Source organism: Schistocerca americana, chromosome 2 (assembly GCF_021461395.2).
Source record: "Schistocerca americana isolate TAMUIC-IGC-003095 chromosome 2, iqSchAmer2.1, whole genome shotgun sequence".
NCBI classification, from domain to species: Eukaryota; Metazoa; Arthropoda; class Insecta; order Orthoptera; family Acrididae; genus Schistocerca; species Schistocerca americana.
This window is the reverse complement of record NC_060120.1, coordinates 246955912-246974311: the sequence shown is the minus strand read 5'-3', so window position 1 is coordinate 246974311 and position 18400 is coordinate 246955912. Positions and strand designations below refer to the sequence as shown.

At 36.1% G+C, this 18400-nt stretch overlaps 1 protein-coding gene across 2 annotated transcripts in view; it reads left to right on the top strand.

Moving 5' to 3' along the window:
* Nucleotides 1-18400, top strand: part of LOC124595519 (adenylyl cyclase 78C-like) — a 736208-nt gene that overhangs the window by 679556 nt on the left and 38252 nt on the right. For both annotated transcript variants that reach the window (XM_047134287.1, XM_047134286.1), the window contains 2 exons: nucleotides 1891-2774; nucleotides 14423-14660. In XM_047134287.1, the coding sequence (XP_046990243.1) occupies nucleotides 1891-2774; nucleotides 14423-14660 (1122 nt within the window). The remainder of the gene's footprint in view (nucleotides 1-1890; nucleotides 2775-14422; nucleotides 14661-18400) is intronic.

Here is an 18400-nt window from a genome sequence, read left to right as displayed (position 1 = left end):
AGGCAGATGTCAGATGGAGATTTGGTGGAAGAATCCGCAGGAAAAATAGTCCATGAACAAAGGAAGTATTTTACAGGAACCTCATGCAACCAATGCTTGAAAATTACTCGCCAGTAAAAAGCATATTTTCTGAGAACAGTCAACAAATATATTGCTTCCTCCTACATATATCTTGTGAAAAGACCATCAAGATAGAGAGATTTGAGCCCATATGGAGGCTTGCCACCAGTCATTCTTCCCACATACCATACACAACTAGAACAGGAAAAGTGGTAAGTGCGAGTAGTACACTAGTACCCTCCACCACATGTTGCAAGAAGGTGTGCAAAGTATAGATGTAGATATGTGAGCATGTAGGTTTGCAGAATCTCAACTTCAGAATATATTGTCAAATAAAATATTAATAAGCAAAATGTTCATAGTATTAAACAATGGACAATCAAGGATGGAATAATGACAGTATTGTGAAAAGGATAGACTGTTACTCACAATACAATGGAGATGCTGAGTCGCAGACAGGCACAATAAAAAGACCGCTAACTAGTTAAGCTTTCAGTCTAAGGCTTTCTCTTGCATTAGACATAACACACACACACACACACACACACACACACACACACACACACAAATGCAACTCACTCACATGACCACTGTTGTTGGCAGCCTCGGCACTCGAGGGAGTGTAAGTTGCATTTTTCTGTCTGTGTGTGTGTGTGTGTGTGTGTGTGTGTGTGTGTTCTATAATGCAGAAGAAGGCGTTTCAGCCAAAAGCTTAACTTGTTAGCAGTCTTTTAGTTGTGCCTGCCTGTGTCTCAGCATCTCCACTATAAGGTGAGTAGCATTCTATTCTTTTCATAACATTTATAGTATTGTCACATATTAACTGTAAACCAACCACTCAATAATGATTACATAAATACAGACTGTGCCAGAATTCTGATATTATCATATATGTCTGTACAGATTTGCTTATTCCAGTACTAGAATAGAATAACAAAATTTTATTGTATCACAGATCCTATATCATATATGTAGATTTACTTACTGCTATTTGTAAACCTTTCACTAGAGTTATCAGAATGACTTTATTTTATAGTAAGTAGTGCAGTGCAAATGATTACACCAAACCTGCTCAAGGTTTCAGTTAATAAATTTAAACATCTATTAAGTCCAAAGTAAATGTAAGGATAAACCATTAAGACAAAAATTTAATTTGCAGTGAAATATATTCTAAGGAAAAAAATATTAGTTCTGTGAATCAGTTTTCATTTTCCACTCTAACACTAATACGAGCTATAGAAGAAACAAGTGAGTAATTATGAAGAAAGATTTTAGTTCTCACAGCTACTGAATAACTATTTTCTGCCTGTTCACAAAATCCAGATTTTTATCATCTTTCCTGTAGTTTAGCTTATAGAAAAAGGACATAATGACAGAAAGAGGCATATCATAATACCAAGCACTTTGTAAGAGGGTTTGTTGATCTGTGCATCAGTCCAGTACAGGTAAAAACCTGTCCAAAATATTACAAGGAATTGCATCTTCCATGGAATATATGTGAGATAATGGTGTGCTTTCAGAGATACATATGCCATTAAGCAATCTACCCAAGAAAAGCAGAAAGGTTACATATGTCATGCATGGAGTTGTTTAAGCATGTCTCAACTCTTTTGACATTTTGAGTCCAGTAGACTTGTCAATAGATATTTTTAAAATTTTAATATCTTATAATCTTTTCATATGTAATGTCTGTATCAACATTTACATTCATACTCCTTTATTCACTTTATGGTGTACTTATAAGTTAAGTTTAACAGCTCATATATATGTATATTAAAATTACTACAGGTTATAACCAAATTCTGAAATATTTTTCTTTGTTGTTTTTAGGTCTGCTGTCCAACACAAGAAACAGAGACAGAATACTTGCTAGGAAATGAGTCAGCTCCAGTGGCAATGGTAAATAAGGTGGTTTCATCAATGGCCATGGAGTTTGCTACTCATGAGTATACTTCCAGTAGTACTGGCAGACCAGCTGTGAATGAATCTAGAAACTCAACACACACTGCAGACTCAAATGCAAGGATAAAAATGTTAAATACTGTCACAACACATAAGCCTCTTGCTAGAAGGAGGAGGCAGCTGCAAATTTCTACTCAGAATAACACGACTGATCAGCTTTCACCCAGAGAAAACTTCTCTCATGTGATAAAGGGCAAGAACAGAAGCAGTGATCTCAGTGTCAATATGAATTATGTACATAACAAAAACAAAACCAATGTTGAACTGTCAAGAGTGGCAGGGAATGCATCAGTAAGGACGTTCAGTAATACTGATGATTCAATGCAGAAAGAAATGTTTTCTAATTCTCAGGACTGGGGAGGTAAATCTGTCATGCAGCAGTTAAATAAAATCAGAACTCAGGACAACACCAGTACGTCAAGTAATGGCTTCTCCTTTTTAAAGAATCTGTCACTAAGTTTAAGTGAACGATACCGGAGGTTGGCAGAAGATCTCATTTATAGTGATACAGTGAAAACATTCCATAATATGACAGTAAATAAACGATTACCACATGACAACAGTGAAGCAGAAAAATGTATTCATCCAGAATACATTGTTTTCACATGGGTTTTGTGTCTCATGGCTCTTGCAACATCACTGAAGCTGTATTATCTTGTGAAGACTGCACTGGCTTTCACAATGGTCACAGTATTTTATGTTCTCATACTGGTTGCATACCCAGAAGTTTTCTTTATTGAACCAGAAGAAGAGTAAGTAATTATACATATGGAACTGATATGTACTGATAATTAATTTTACCCATTTTGTGTTGAAGCCTGTGTACTTGAAATTATTTATTGTTCAGTGATAAATTATGTAATTTTTGCTGGGCCACTGTGACAAAGATGCAATAGCTATGTTCATATATGTTAAAAAGCTAAAATATCATTGGTCCAGATACACATCACATGGTCATAGAGTAGAGTTCAGTACTCTTATCAACCAGTTTCTGAGGCAAAGAATGACCCCAGATTGAAGATGTGCAATATGCTGTTGACAAACTCCAAGACCGTGGAGCTCTGTGTATGTTGGTCACGTCAGTTCAGTTACATTTTCCTTAAGATTGTTGTGTGCAGAGACAGTTTTTTGTATGTCCTGACAGCATACCATTGAGAACAGTGGTTAATCAGGAAAAATGCTGCAACAGTTTCAGTAGCTTCAAGTCTCCTATTTCACTCATTTCCAAATTCACTTAGATTATTGCAGGGTTTGCGTAGTATGCTATATTGTATAAGTTGCAGTCAAATGTTTATATTTACTTTGTTAGCCTTAAGTTACGATTCCAGTAGACCAAGCACTTTTGTAGGGATATTTTTCCTGTCTTTTAAACCTTTTGCCATTGTCTTCCGAAGCCAAGTCATCTTCATAAATCAGAGTATTTTGTTCCTGTCATGTTTGTCATATGGTACCATACTCAATGCCATGTACTTCACAGTAGTTTTCAGAATACATATGTAAATAAGTAGAGACATTAAATGTATGGTATTCTGTGTGTGCCTTAATTTCAATCTTTGTTTTCTTACCTTCATATGGCTAAGAAACATCTGTTGCTTAGCATTTATTCTGTGAACTTTGTAACATAATAATCACGTAAGGTACTTCGAAATTTACCGTGCTTTAAAGTTTTCCTTTTTCTCTCTTGGATTGACATATAGTATCTCTAGTCTATTCATCAAAGGTTGTACAAGATTTAAAATATGACATGTATGTGATGTGGGTGGCCCGAAGCCAACTTTCATACTTGCTTTAGTTTAGCAGCAGTTGTTAATCTATTATAATATTTCTTCCACAAGTTTACAGTATAGCTTTTGGATTCTGTGAACGTCATTTTAAATTCAAGACATGTGATTTCAAATGTGTGATTGCACAGTTTTGTGATTTTCTGGTAGCTTTGTGGGAATGTAGAGCTAATTTGCCTGCACAAGAATTGGGAAAACTTAAGATGAATTTTATACCTGTATGTCGATTTTTTTGGCACAGAAGTTGTCAAGATTAGCTCACTTTTAAGTTCTTCATTTATTTTACTGCTTTCCCTCACTGTGATAGGGCCTCACTTACTTATTTTTTGTTCATTTACTTGAGAGTCATCGTGAATTCCTGATCTGTCTTACCTCTTTTAAGTAGAAGACTTTTAACACATTATTGCATTGTTATTGTTCTCTAAAATGTTATTTGTTGAGAGATGAGTAGTCTCTGTTGCAGATACCTATTTTCCTCTTTTCTTCATTTATGCAAACAGAAGCAAGATATAAATTTCCCACTTTCATTGTTTCTTCTGAAGAAATGTCTTTGATAAATAATTTTCTGTGATTTACGTGTTTATTAAGCCATTATTCAAGCTGTTTTGTGTGTTTTCTGTGCATAGAATATGTGAATGCAAATTTCACAAAATTGCCAAAGTGATCAATTTTCTATATATTGTTTGTTTCATTGTGAAATGTATCTGTACATCTGTTATACCTAGCTTTGTCAAAAATAGAACCATCTGAAAGATTCTCCTTGGACCTCAGTGTCTCTGATCTGTGTTATAAGTGAGGTATGGAGGCAAGTATTTTTGTGGGTACATGCATTGTTGATCTGTGCTGTCTTGGGCAATGAGTAAAGTTCCATTTATCACTATGAAGGATGCAATTACCTTGCTTAGCACCTACTTGCTGTCAACAATCAATCATAGTTCAAAAACAAGAGTACCATTCATAAATATAATGTTTCCATGTCCTTGTTATATTACATCATCTTATTACTTGTAATGTATCAGTTCTTTTCAGTTCTTGACTTAGTAGAACATCTTTTACATGAGTGTAATGTCAGCTACAAAAAACATCACAGATTAGTTTCTGGTGACATTACCAGTTACACATAGGTAAATGGGTTTCAGGTTTAAATACCTTGGATTGACTTTATTTCTGGTGAAAGTAGACAAATATGAACTTTTTCTCAGGGCAAGGCATACTGGCAGAAAGAATAGGTCAGAATTGAAATTTTAGATGGTGTAAATATTAATACAAACATTGAAATATAATTTTTCAAAATGAAATAATAAAACCATTGCTATAATTCGAGTTGCAGAATTAGTGTTGTCATGATTATTTATGCAAAATCATCCTGTAGGTTAACACATTTCATAAATTACTGTCTCAAAATGCTATCTAATTCATTTCCAAGTATCATTAATAATAAATTTTTCTTGTGGTCAGACTTGCTTTTACTTTTGGTTTTATCAGATAGTCAGTAACATTCTGCATTTAGCAGTTGTGATCAAAAAATAACAGGAATTCTTGTATTCTTAAAGAATCTAAATTTAGTAAGCAATATCAATTTTGTTCCCTTCAAGGTAGTCTCCCTCAGACATAATACACTTGCACCAACACTTTCTCCAATCTTGGAAGCACTTCTGGAACTCACTTTCCACTAAGTTGTTCAGCTCCTTCGGTGATTCTGCTTTCATTTCACCAGTGGTTGCCAAAAAATGTCATTTCATCATTCTCTACTGCCTCGGAAACAGAAATAAGTCACAGGGGGCCATGTCTGGTGAATACGATGGCTGTGGCAACTTAACAACTTCTCATGAACGGGAATTGAGATGTGAGCAAGAGAATTGCTATGATTCCACAAGTGGTTTTGCCACAATTCTGGTTGTTTTCTTCAGATTGCTTCATGCAAATGGCACATAACTTCCAGGTATTGTTCCTTATTGATTCTACAACCATAAGGCAGGAACTCATGATGCACTATCCCATTGTAATCAGAGAAAACAGTAAGAAGAACCTTCACATGTGATTGAATTTGTCGAAGTTCTTTTGGTCATGGCTCTTCAGGCAGTTTGCATGGGAATGAATGGACCTTGGTTTCAATGCCATACTGTATTCCCATGTTCTTATGACTGTCTTTAGAAGTTCTAGATCATTGTCAACTTCATTCATGCCCATGTGACATCATTTTCCATTGAAACTCAACAGTTTCAGGAAAAACTTTACTGCTACACACTTCATGCTGAAAACATGTAAAAAAATTTGCTTAGCATGAGCCAGAGGATGTGCCAGTACTATCAGCAACCTCTCTTTTGGTGATTCAGTGATTTACGAGAACCATTTTCCTTACTTTTTCCACATTGTCATTAGTAACGATGTACTAGGGCAGTCATCATAATCTTCAATGTCTTCTGGACCCTCTCTGTAACATTTATACCACACATAAACTCATGTCTTTCTCATAGTAGATTCACCAGAAGCCACAGTTGATATTTCATATGCATTGCTGCACTTCATTTCGTTTTTCAAACAAAATGTAATGCAAACTCTTTGATCCATCTTTTTCGAAATTAAAAATTCACTGAGCACCTAAAAACTCATATAACCGTTTTGAATGTCAGCAATAAACTAAATATTCAAAACCACTGAAAATACAAACATACATCAGAAACACGCGAATCAATAAAGTAAAAAAAGAAGTTTGAAAATCAGATGCATAAAGCCCATGAAATTAAATTACGTGTCGATCATGCCTTGTATACTTTGTCATAGTCAAACATGACCCCACAATGCAGAATAAAGTTCCCTATTCCTGTCTTCAACCTTTTCATCAATATTTCGTTAACATGATCAGCATCTCTTCAACATCTCACAAAAGCTACTTCAGTATTTATCATCTCAACATATTCTTAAACCCATCGACTTCATATAACAGATCATTCTGTACGTAATGTATTTGTAGGTACACTGCAGTCAGTTCTCATCTGTGTGTTCTGAAAATCAGTTTCCTTGCTTATGAAGCACCTATTACATAATATTATTGGGACATTAATTTGAAAATGGCTATCTTATGTCAAATTTTATCTCAAAAGCTTTAGTTCATAACCAGATGTTAGTTCTTGTACCATAATACAAGTGTTGACTGTGTCAACAACACACGAAGTCTGACCCATCTTCAAAATAAAAAAAATAAGTGTCCTACACAACACTTGTAAGTTTATCTATTCAAATATCTTTTAACTTCCTAAGATAAAATATATATTGCAAATGTGTTTTGTTAAATGGCACATTTGACATAAATTATAAAATATTATTTTTCCTTTCAAAGAGATCACTTAACTCTTAAGTAGTCACATCACTTTACAGTTCATTATTTGCAGAAGAAATATCATACTCATTGGCAAAAGTGAACAAGAGATAAATGTAGTTCAGACACTGCAGCAAGGGAAGTGTGATGCTACAAAATATGTGGGTGGAAAGAAAGACAGAAACCTGGTACTGTAAGAGCAGTTTAGCCCAAACTACCACATATCAGCACAGGAAGAAAGATAGGATAGCAACAATGATACAGCAACAGGGTAACAGTATGAAAGAGGAGGGCTCAGAAATTAAGCTGAGTAGCGTCCAACGGCAACCACCCACCAATATAAAATCACTATGCTTATTGGCAGAACAGACTATTGTGGTTGTGCCTGTAACAGCAATATAAGAAACATTATCACTGAAAATGTGTCCAAATCTTAACTCTGTATGCCAGAGGAGATGTAAAATAAGCATCAATATGTGTATTAATGCATAAAAAAATTATTAAAGACTTGATGTAAGGATACAAGTTATAATTGTCCAGGAATGATTCTGACCCTGTATCTTTCAAAACATACCCTATTAAAGGGAGAGCCACCTGTGAAACAACTCATCTCATATACCTGCTGTTATGTAAACACTGTTCGGCCTTTCACATAAGCATTACTACCACTAAGCTATAAGTTAGGATGAATGGCCACAGGCAGAGGGTATATTCCGGCAATACGCAATATTCTGTTGCAGAGAATGCTCTACAACATGGCAGTCATGACCTCGGTGCCTTTTGCACCACATGTACCACCTGGATTCACCTTATACCAGTTCCAGCTTCTCATCACTCTGCAAATGGGAACTAGTGCTACAACATGTCCATGGTCCTCACCACCCACCCAGCCTTAATTTACGATAATTTCTTCTGTATCAAATAGGGGTAATGCAGGAGTAGGTTTAATAATGAATAAAAAAATAGGAGTGCGGGTAAGCTACTACAAACAGCATAGTGAACTCATTATTGTGGCCAAGATAGACACGAAGCCCAAGCCTACTACAGTAGTACAAGTTTATATGCCAACTAGCTCTGCAGATGATGAAGAAATTGATGAAATGTATGATGAGATAAAAGAAATTATTCAGGTAGTGAAGGGAGACAAAAATTTAGTAGTCATGGGTGACTGGAATTCGACAGTAGGAAAAGGAAGAGAAGGAAACATAGTAGGTGAATATGGATTGGGGCTAAGAAATGAAAGAGAAAGCCACCTGGTAGAATTTTGCACAGAGCATAACTTAAACCATAGCTAACACTTGGTTCAAGAATCATAAAAGAAGGTTGTATACATGGAAGAATCCTGGAGATACTGACAGGTTTCAGATAGATTACATAATGGTAAAACAGAGATTTAGGAACCAGATTTTAAATTGTAAGACATTTCCAGGGGCAGATGTGGACTCTGACCACAATCTATTGGTTATGAACTGTAGATTAAAACTGAAGAAACTGCAAAAAGGTGGGAATTTACGGAGATGGGACCTGGATAAACTGAAAGAACCAGAGGTTGTAGAGAGTTTCAGAGAGAGCATAAGGGAACAACTGACAGGAATAGGGAAAGAAATACAGTAGAAGAAGACTGGGTAGCTTTGAGGAATGAAATAGTGAAGGCAGCAGAGGATCAAGTAGGTAAAAATATGGGTAACAGAAGAGATACTGAATTTAATTGATGAAAGGAGAAAATACAAAAATGCAGTAAGTGAAGCAGTCAAAAAGAATACAAACATGTCAAAAATGAGATCGACCGGAAGTGCAAAATGGTAGGTAAAAAGATGGGTAACAGAAGAGATACTGAATTTAATTGATGAAAGGAGAAAATACGAAAATGCAGGAATACAAACGTCTCAAAAACGAGATCGACAGGAAGTGCAATATGGATAGGCAGGGATGGCTAAAGGACAAATGTAAGGATGTAGAAGCTTATCTCATGAGGGGTAAGATAGATACTGCCTACAGGAAAATTAAAGAGACCTTTGGAGTAAAGAGAACCACTTGCATGAATATCAAGAGCTCAGATGGAAACCCAGTTCTAAGCAAAGAAGGGAAATCAGAAAGGTGGAAGGAGTATATAGAGGGTCTATACAGGGGCGCGACGTTCTTGAGGACAATATTATGGAAATGAAAGAGGAGGTAGATGAAGATGAAATGGGAGATATGATACTGCATGAAGAGTTTGACAGAGCACTGAAAGACCAAAGTCGAAACAAGGCCCGGGTGGAGTAGACAACATTCCATTAGAACTACTCACAGCCTTGGGAGAGCCAGTCCTGACAAAACTCTACCATCTGGTGAGCAAGGTGTATGAGACAGGTGAAATTCCCACAGACTTCAAGAAGAATATAATAATTCCAATCCCAAAGAGAGCAGGTGTTGACAGATGTGAAAATTACCGAACTATCAGTTTAATAAGTCACAGCTGCAAAATACTAACGCGAATTCTTTACAGACGAATGGAAAAACTGGTGGCGGCTGACCTCGGGGAAGATCAGTTTGGATTCCATAGAAATGTTGGAACACGTGAGGCAATACTGACCCTATGACTTATCTTAGAAGAAAGATTAAGGAAAGGCAAACCTACGTTTCTAGCATTTATAGACTTAGAGAAATTTTTTAACAATGTTGACTGGAATACTCTCTTTCAAATTCTGAAGGTGGCAGGGGTAAAATACAGGGAGCGAAAGGCTTTTTACAATTTGTACAGAAAGCAGATGGCAGTTATAAGAGCCGAGGGACATGAAAGGGAAGCAGTGGTTGGGAAGGGAGTGAGACAGGGTTGTAGCCTCTCCCCAATGCTATTCAATCTGTATATTGAGCAAGCAGTAAAGGAATCAAAAGAAAAGTTCGGAGTAAGTATTAAAATCCATGGAGAAGAAATAAAAACTTTGAGGTTCGCCGATGACATTGTAATTCTGTCAGATACAGCAAAGGACTTGGAAGAGCAGTTGAACGGAATGGACAGTGTCTCGAAAGGAGGGTATAAGATGAACATCAACAAAAGCAAAACGAAGATAATGGAATGTAGTCTAATTAAATCGGAATTAGATTAGGAAATGAGACAGTTAAAGTAGTAAAGGAGTTTTGCTATTTGGGGAGCAAAATAACTTATGATGGTCGAGGTAGAGAGGATATAAAATGTAGACTGGCAATGGCAAGGAAAGCGTTTCTGAAGAAGAGAAATTTGTTAACATCAAGTATTGATTTAAGTGCCAGGAAGTCGTTTCTGAAAGTATTTGTATGGAGTGTAGCCATGTATGGAAGTGAAACATGGATGATAAATAGTTTAGACAAGAAGAGAATAGAAGCTTTTGAAATGTGGTGCTACAGAAGAATGCTGAAGATTAGATTGGTAGAATACATAACTAATGAGGAGGTATTGAATAGAATTGGGGAGAAGAGGAGTTTGTGACAACTTGACTAGAAGAAGGGATCGGTTGGTAGGACATGTTCTGAGGCATCAAGGTATCACCAATTTAGTACTGGAGGGCAGCGTGGAGGGTAAAAATCGTAGAGGGAGACCAAGAGATGAATACACTAAGCAGATTCAGAAGGGCGTAGGCTGCAGTAAGTACTGGGAGATGAAGAAGCTTGCACAGGATAGAGAAGCATGGAGAGCTGCATCAAACCAGTCTCAGGACTGAAGAGCACAACAACGACAACAATCCTAGATTTCTTCAACCAATGTTTTTCTATCAAACAAAACTTGTTCAAGGGCAGAGCACATCTAGCGAAAAATTCTTCATTATTAATCACCCTACCACATACTTAAACTCATATAATAATAGTAAAGGCAAACACATCAGGTAAGCATTGTACGGTATCAATCCTACCATTGTATAGATTATAATTCATCCACAGAATGTAACCTGACAAGATAAGAAGATGTTTGTTACCAAAACCTTAGTCTTTTACATTGTCTGTAAGAGACAGACAAAAAATATCAGTGTTGCTCATTTGATCACTTCCAGTAAGAAATCATGTGGTGATTTTTCCATTATAAACTTAATTTTTAAAAAAAATCACTGTTATGTCTTCCAGACAGCATCTATCAGACTCTCCAAGTCTGTGTAGTTGTTTAAAAAAACACATACATAACTTTGCATTCACATACTTGATTACTTTTTCCATTAGTTTTACTGTAAAGTTATGACCAGCTATTCTTTCAACAAGTGGAATACTTAAACTGGTCATCACTGATTACTGCATGAATATTAAATTCTTTCCAATTAACATTAAATTGTCTGCAAAATACGTCCAGGTACTCCTCCAACCAATCAAGCTTTCATGTTTCACAGAATAGTGACAACCTTTCCCAAACAGTTTCATTGTTACTAAATTTAAGTTCTACAAGATTTTCTGCATCTAATGTTGAAAGTTCATTTTTTCACAATTGGAAAACACACTGCCTCAATAACAGGGTCATCTACATTATTTTTTTAAACATTGGCTACTTCATTTAAAAGGCCAACATTTTCTATGACATTATAAGAATCAGTTACCTATTCCTCTCTGGAGGCTACAGCAGATATACCGAAGTCTTCAAAAATGTTGCTGGATACTTCATTTAAGGCTATTGATGCTACAGTTACACTTTCGTTCGTAATTTCATTATTTCACTGAGTATTGCTTTTACTTCTTGACTCATATCTTTGGAATGTTATGTTCTGTGGCCATGAACATTGAGTATTGTTTTTTATGTCTTGTCCTATAGTTGCAATCTTTGTATCTAGATGTTGTGTGGATTGTTTAAACAATTTTCCTATTGTTTTTAAAGCATTCATTACTTCTCACTTTTGAATCCCAAAACTCAAAATTTTTCCTTTTTCACTAACACATTTTCTATATTTGACAATCTCCTTTTGATTCAGTCAGACTGTTTGTTTCCTTGCTTAATTTTTTTGCTGCCATTTTCCAAGTCTAATGAATTTTCATACCCACCAGTTTCTTCTTTTGGCCCAAAACTAGTCGTTTTTAAAAACCGTTCTTCACACGCTATCCAAGGTAAAGAAAATAATCACTTTGTACTTACCTTTCACATTTGATCTGCTACCATTGTTGACTGAGTCAAAAGTCAGTTATTATACATCTCCATTAGCTTATTACTCACCCTTCATTTGACAAAGAAATTTCTTTTTGCTTCAGTTAATGATATTTCTGTTTTCCTTAATTACCTGTAACATAACCAAAGAGATAAGATCAATTTATATATCATAAACTATAGCATTTTTTATCAATTTAATCTTTTTGAATTATTATAGAAAACAGTGTGTGTGATTGTAACACTGAATTGTAAGATTCATAACTGTCACTTATAGTGTATTGTCTTCTTTGATACTTTAAAAAAAAAAGTGAACAATTTTTGCTAATGAATAATATGACAAAACGTTTTCTCCACTGAGATTCTCTTTCCCTCCACCCTTTGACACTGGGGGTGCATCTTATTTCTCTCTCTCTCTCTCTCTCTCTCTCTCTGTGTGTGTGTGTGTGTGTGTGTGTGTGTGTGTGTGTGTGTGTGTGTGTGTATGTGTGTGGTTTAATGAGAGTGAGAGACTGAACATAGTTAAACACATATCACTATAATAAAAAAAGGGTAGCATAAGAAAATCATCTAAGTGGTCTCTATTGTGTTATATTTTTCACTGGTAAATTGTATTTTAATTGTAAAACGGACTTATTCTTTAGTGCAGAAAGAGGTTGTAATCATGTTTCACAGAAGTATAGAAAGAGGTTGCAATCATGTTTCACAGAACATGGAAGTGGATTTCTGTGGAAATTGTATTCTGAGTGTATTATGGATGCTGTATCAATATATGATATAGAGATATTGAAATTGAGCTACAAACCATATGTAATTTTTGTCTAATAATTTTCTGGTTTTGAATGACAAGTTTGTGTGTTTTCAGACAGGGACAGACTGCAATTCCTCATTTTCACTCTGTGAATTTCTATACTACTGCTATTTGTGATGTTATCTGCATAAACATTTATTTTGAATGTAGGAATATATTCCATTCTCTCCCATATTTCCTTTGATTATATGTCTCACCCTAAGTGATTTTGTTATTGTGCCTCTTTGGATGTAGAAGGTATCACTGTTTTAAGTCTTGTAGTGTATGGATAGAAAAGTTTGCATCATAGGCAACACATACTCTACGTGCTTCTTGAACAAAATGAAGCTGAATGTAGTGAGATGCTGTTGTTAACACTATAACATTTATGTTCTGCTCCAAAAGAATTAGTCAGCTCAACTATGAGATGTCTCTGATACACATTCACCAAGCTGTGAAATCATGTGAAAGCCTACTTCACTGACTACAGTGAGTATATGACATTCAGATGTAGATGCTGTTAAATGCTCATTTGCATCACTTTTGTTTCTCTTTTGGACTGTGTGTTCTTCTTTAAGTGCACCCACCTCAAACTTCCTTCCATTAGGAAGAAAGCATTAGACTGCAAAAGCCAATCTTACATTTCTAAACCTCTTGTTAACCATGACACATTCTGTATGAAGTCAGCAAAGCTATCATATCAGTTGTTATTCTTCTCTGATGTAGTCATTAAGTAGATTCTAACTCCAAGAAAGCCCAAGATATTTTAGTAACTTTAAAGTTCCAGTACTCTGTTGGGGTAGGGACGGGGGGTTGTTACTGTATAATTATGGCATTGATCCAGTTATCTTCAAGACAGTAACTTACATGCAAGATGTGAGTGACATACAATAGTCACTAGAGCAGCAGGCATGTTGGATAGATAACAGAAGCTACAGATGTTGTCTGTTATATTTTTGTAGAAGTGATTACATTTATCTAAGAAATGTGATTAACTAACTAACTCACATGTACCCTCAACATGTGAAAACCTGTAAGCAATCCCTCTGTAGATGCATGTGAAGTTTGAAAATGTCAGAGATTGTAGCAGTTCATGAAGAAATTCCTTTGACTCTTCAAAACAGTTTCCAGTATGTGTGTGTGACTGTCACCATTTTTATTTTGTCTCTTTTTTTCCCTCTTCTTATGTCCTGTGTTGGAGAGTGTAACATGTAGTGGGTTAGAGCGCATTCTGTGAGCATCTCTCGCCTTGCCAAATGTTAAATATTTACTAAAACTTTTAAGTGTACAGTTTACACATTTTAATTTGCTTAAATTGGAGTGATAAACCCACTTTAGAGCTATGAATGAACATATGTCTGAAAGCAAGACTCAATTTCTGATGAAACTTCATATGAAAGATTGTATTCTAATATTTTGTTTTGTATCTCTAGGTCAACACTACCACTTTATACACAAATGCTGGTGCTACTCACTGTTTTTCTGATTATGGTGATATATCATGCACGCCTTGTGGAAGTAACATCAAGACTCGATTTCCTCTGGAAACAACAGGCTGAACGAGAACTGGCAGACATGATGGAAACACGGCAAAATAATACGCAGTTACTGAAAAACATTTTACCAGACCATGTTGCAAAACATTTCTTATCTGAAGATCGCCGAACTGAGGTCAGTTCCTGTACTGTACGAAACAATAGAATACTGTTACTAATGAAAGAGAGCAAGAAGACATTCACAAAATGCAGTGAAAGTTACTGCCAACCTCTCTGTATAGTCTAGATGTATGTTTGCTTTAGTTCATGACAAATAAACTGACAATACAGTTACATTCTCTTTTTGTGCTCAACATCTCACTGTCTCCATTTCATTCTTTCTCTCTCTGTCTCTATCTTCCTCTCTTACATGTGCGTGTGTGTGTGTGTGTGTGTGTGTGTGTGTGTGTGTGTGTGTGTGGGCGCGCGCATGTGCATGCGCTTGCACTTCTTACCATAAGCATACGTTTCTTTATTCTTTTTTTTGCCCATATTAATCCTTCAAACCAGTGGTTTCCATGTTCATGCCTAATACACTAGTCTGTAAAGAGAGGCAGGGTTTTATTTAAATTGTTCTAGTGCTGGAATCATGTGTGTAAAATTAGTGAAATTTTCAGAAATTGTTAATAGTAGGCCTTTATTCCATTTAAAATATGTGTAATCACTTAAAGTGTCACAATTGTGTGCACAAGAAAACAGTCCTGAAGACGTTGGTACACAGAGGAAAGATGATGTCTGATAACTACTATCTACAATCTGAACTGCAACATTCGAGACTCATTTTCAGAAAAAGTTGTTACATCAAGGGAGAAATTGTGAATGCTTTCAGGTGCAATTGACTGAGGCCAAGTTGGCCAGAGTTCTTCCTTACTGTGGGGTGAATAACATCAAAATAGGAAGTATGCAGTGGAGACATGGATTAAGACCAATGTTCTGTCTTCTCTCCAAGATACAAGATCTGTTACGTTCCACTAAAGATGACCCAATGTGTATGTGGTCCTCTGTGAATACAGCTGCATCTACATAGGCCAAACAATTAGCACAGTTGCTGAAAGTTATGCCGAACACATGCAACACACCAAGAAAAGGGAACTTGAGAAAGCTGGCCATGACTGAACAGGCACAAGATGGAATTTGGAAAGAGAAGGCTCTTTGCTCATGCATCATCATACTGGGATTCTGTTATTTGGAGGCTGCTGAAATTAGAATAAACTTCAACAATTTTAACTGAGGAACTTCTACAATTTTAACTGAGATCAGGGTACACACTTTGTAGGGGATGGGACCAGGCTCTGGACACTGAACAGAAAAGAAGAAAGATACTTGCAAGGAGCTGGGAATGGTTCACAAGTGTTGTACTGGCACCCCTTCTCACCTGACTTCACTCAGTTCCATGCCTGGCAGAAACTGCACTGCTTGCCTCACTGCACACATACTGTATTTTACCGACTATAAGATGCACTTTCTTCTTCGAAAAATTGCCTAAAAAATTCAGGTGAGTCTTATACTCAAAATTAATATAAAAATGTCCAGCGCTGGATATCAAATTCCTGCCAGTCTTAAAAATGGCCATACAGAGCTAGCTGTAAAACAGTTGTGGTCTGGAGTGAGAGAAGATATTATTGTTTCATCTTTCAAGAAGAGTGGCATAAGTAATGCTCTTTGTGGTAGTCAAGACCATCTTATGTATGAAGAGGACAACGATAACAATAAAGAGGAAGAAGAAGAACAAGAAGAAAATTCAGATAATGATTTTCAGGGAGTTTAAAGGTCAGTTCAATTTTATAAACTAAGTTTTCTTAGTCTTGCTTTGCAATTTAATAATAAAAACAGTAAAAATGTTTTTTTTAATTGCTTAAAAATTAAGGTATGTCTTATCGTCCTTAAAGTATGGTATCACATCGCCCTTCCTCTAGAAGGATTCAGATAATGCTGTCATGCCTAACTAAGAGGAACACCATGGGCCTGAAAGCCAAGAAGATTTTATTCAGGCAGGCCACAACAAAAGACCCCAAGAACAACTTTGCTTTAGCCTTCTTGGTGTTCATATTATAACCTCTTTTAAAAGTACTTTTCATTCGATTGAACTGATGTTCTAAGATCTTTATCATCTCTGACAGGATTATCGTTAGCAAACCTTAAAGCCATATTTATTGTTCCTGAACCAAAATTCCCTTTCTGAATGTGCTCTTGGCTTTATTTACTACTTTCTTAATGTACGTATTGACTAACATGGGGACACCCTACAGCTCTGTTTCACTAGCTACTCAAGTAGTTTCTCCCATTCATGTACTTCAACTCGTAACTGCTGTCTGGTTTCTGTACAAATTGTAGATGAGCTTTTGTTCCCTGTGTTTTATCCTCACCACCTGAAGGATTACAAAGAGTGTATTTCAGTCAAGATTATTAAAACATTTCTCTAAACTACAAATGCTGTAACTACAGGTCGATCGTTTTTTGAATTTATTTTCAAAAATAAGTCATAGGGTAAGTATTGCCTCGCATATTCCCTGGGGTAGGCTTCTGTCAGTCTTTTCACTCTTCTGTAAATAATTTCTTTTTAGTATTTTTCAGCTGTGACATACTAAACTGTGGATGGTAGTATTCGCTTCTGTCAGCACCTGCTGTGTTTCAAGTAGTGGTTATTACATTCTTAGATAAGGCAGCAGATGCAGTGGCCATTGTAATTAAGTCAAAAAACAAAGCCACAGGTCACAACGAATATCCGAAGCTACTTCCATCTGCTGATGAGCGAGATCAGTCAAAATAAATCAAACAATATGTGATCTACAACTTCTTCCTGTATATTAATTATATTTACTACATTCTCCTGAAATCTGAGTATCTGTATGTAGTATACTAGCTGACATATTTTTCTCATGGTTTCCCAAAGATCTTGATACTTTTGTGGCATTGTTGTCTATTCCATACCTTGTTTTGACCTAGATGTTCCAGGGCTGTTTCAGATTCTTTTTGCAATAAGTCATCTCCTTTTTTATCTTCCCCTACCTCCTCTCCCCTTTCAATAATGTTTGCTTTTTTCCTTTATAGAATGAGTTAAACTGGGCTACACAAAAAGACAAGCTTCTCAACACATTCAGTTGAGCTCATTCCTTCTTCTCCCAGCCACTTGCATCCTCTACCTGCACCACCATCTCCACAATGGCCACCACCACCACTGACCTATTCCATAATAGATGCTTTCCAGCTAATTTTGATGAGTTACATTACTTTGAGTAAGCAAGAATAGATTATAGCAGTTTAACAAAAGTTACCAATGCAGTTTCTGACAGCTCACTAGTTCAAATCTTTGTTTGACCATATCCTTGACCTGTTCACTGATCCCATTTCCATTTATAACTTTTCACGATTTTAAAGCCCATGTGCTGCTAGCAGTTTGTTAATGATTTTATTGTTGTGCTGTTTTGCTTGTCATCCTTAATCTGAGATCCTAGTCTCTTGATGGTTTTATTTCCCCAATTCCTTTCTTCTCTTCTACAGGATATCTACAGATCATGACAACCATGAAAAAGTAATGAAAATGAAAAGATAGTCATGAAAGTAATGAAAAGATAATGAAATTCAGTGGGTGGTCATGAATTTTGTGTTAAGCGGATGGATATGTGTGTGTGTGCGAGTGTATACCTGTCCTTTTTCCCCCCTTAGGTAAGTCTTTCCGCTCCCAGGATTGGAATGACTCCTTACCCTCTCCCTTAAAACCCACATTCTTTCGTCTTTCCCTCTCCTTCCCTCTTTCCTGATGAAGCAACCGTTGGTTGCAAAAGCTTGAATTTTGGTTGCAGAAATTGTAGCTCTACCATAAAAGTGCTGCCATCTTATGTGTTACTGGAAGAGTTTCAGTTAGAACAGCTGTTT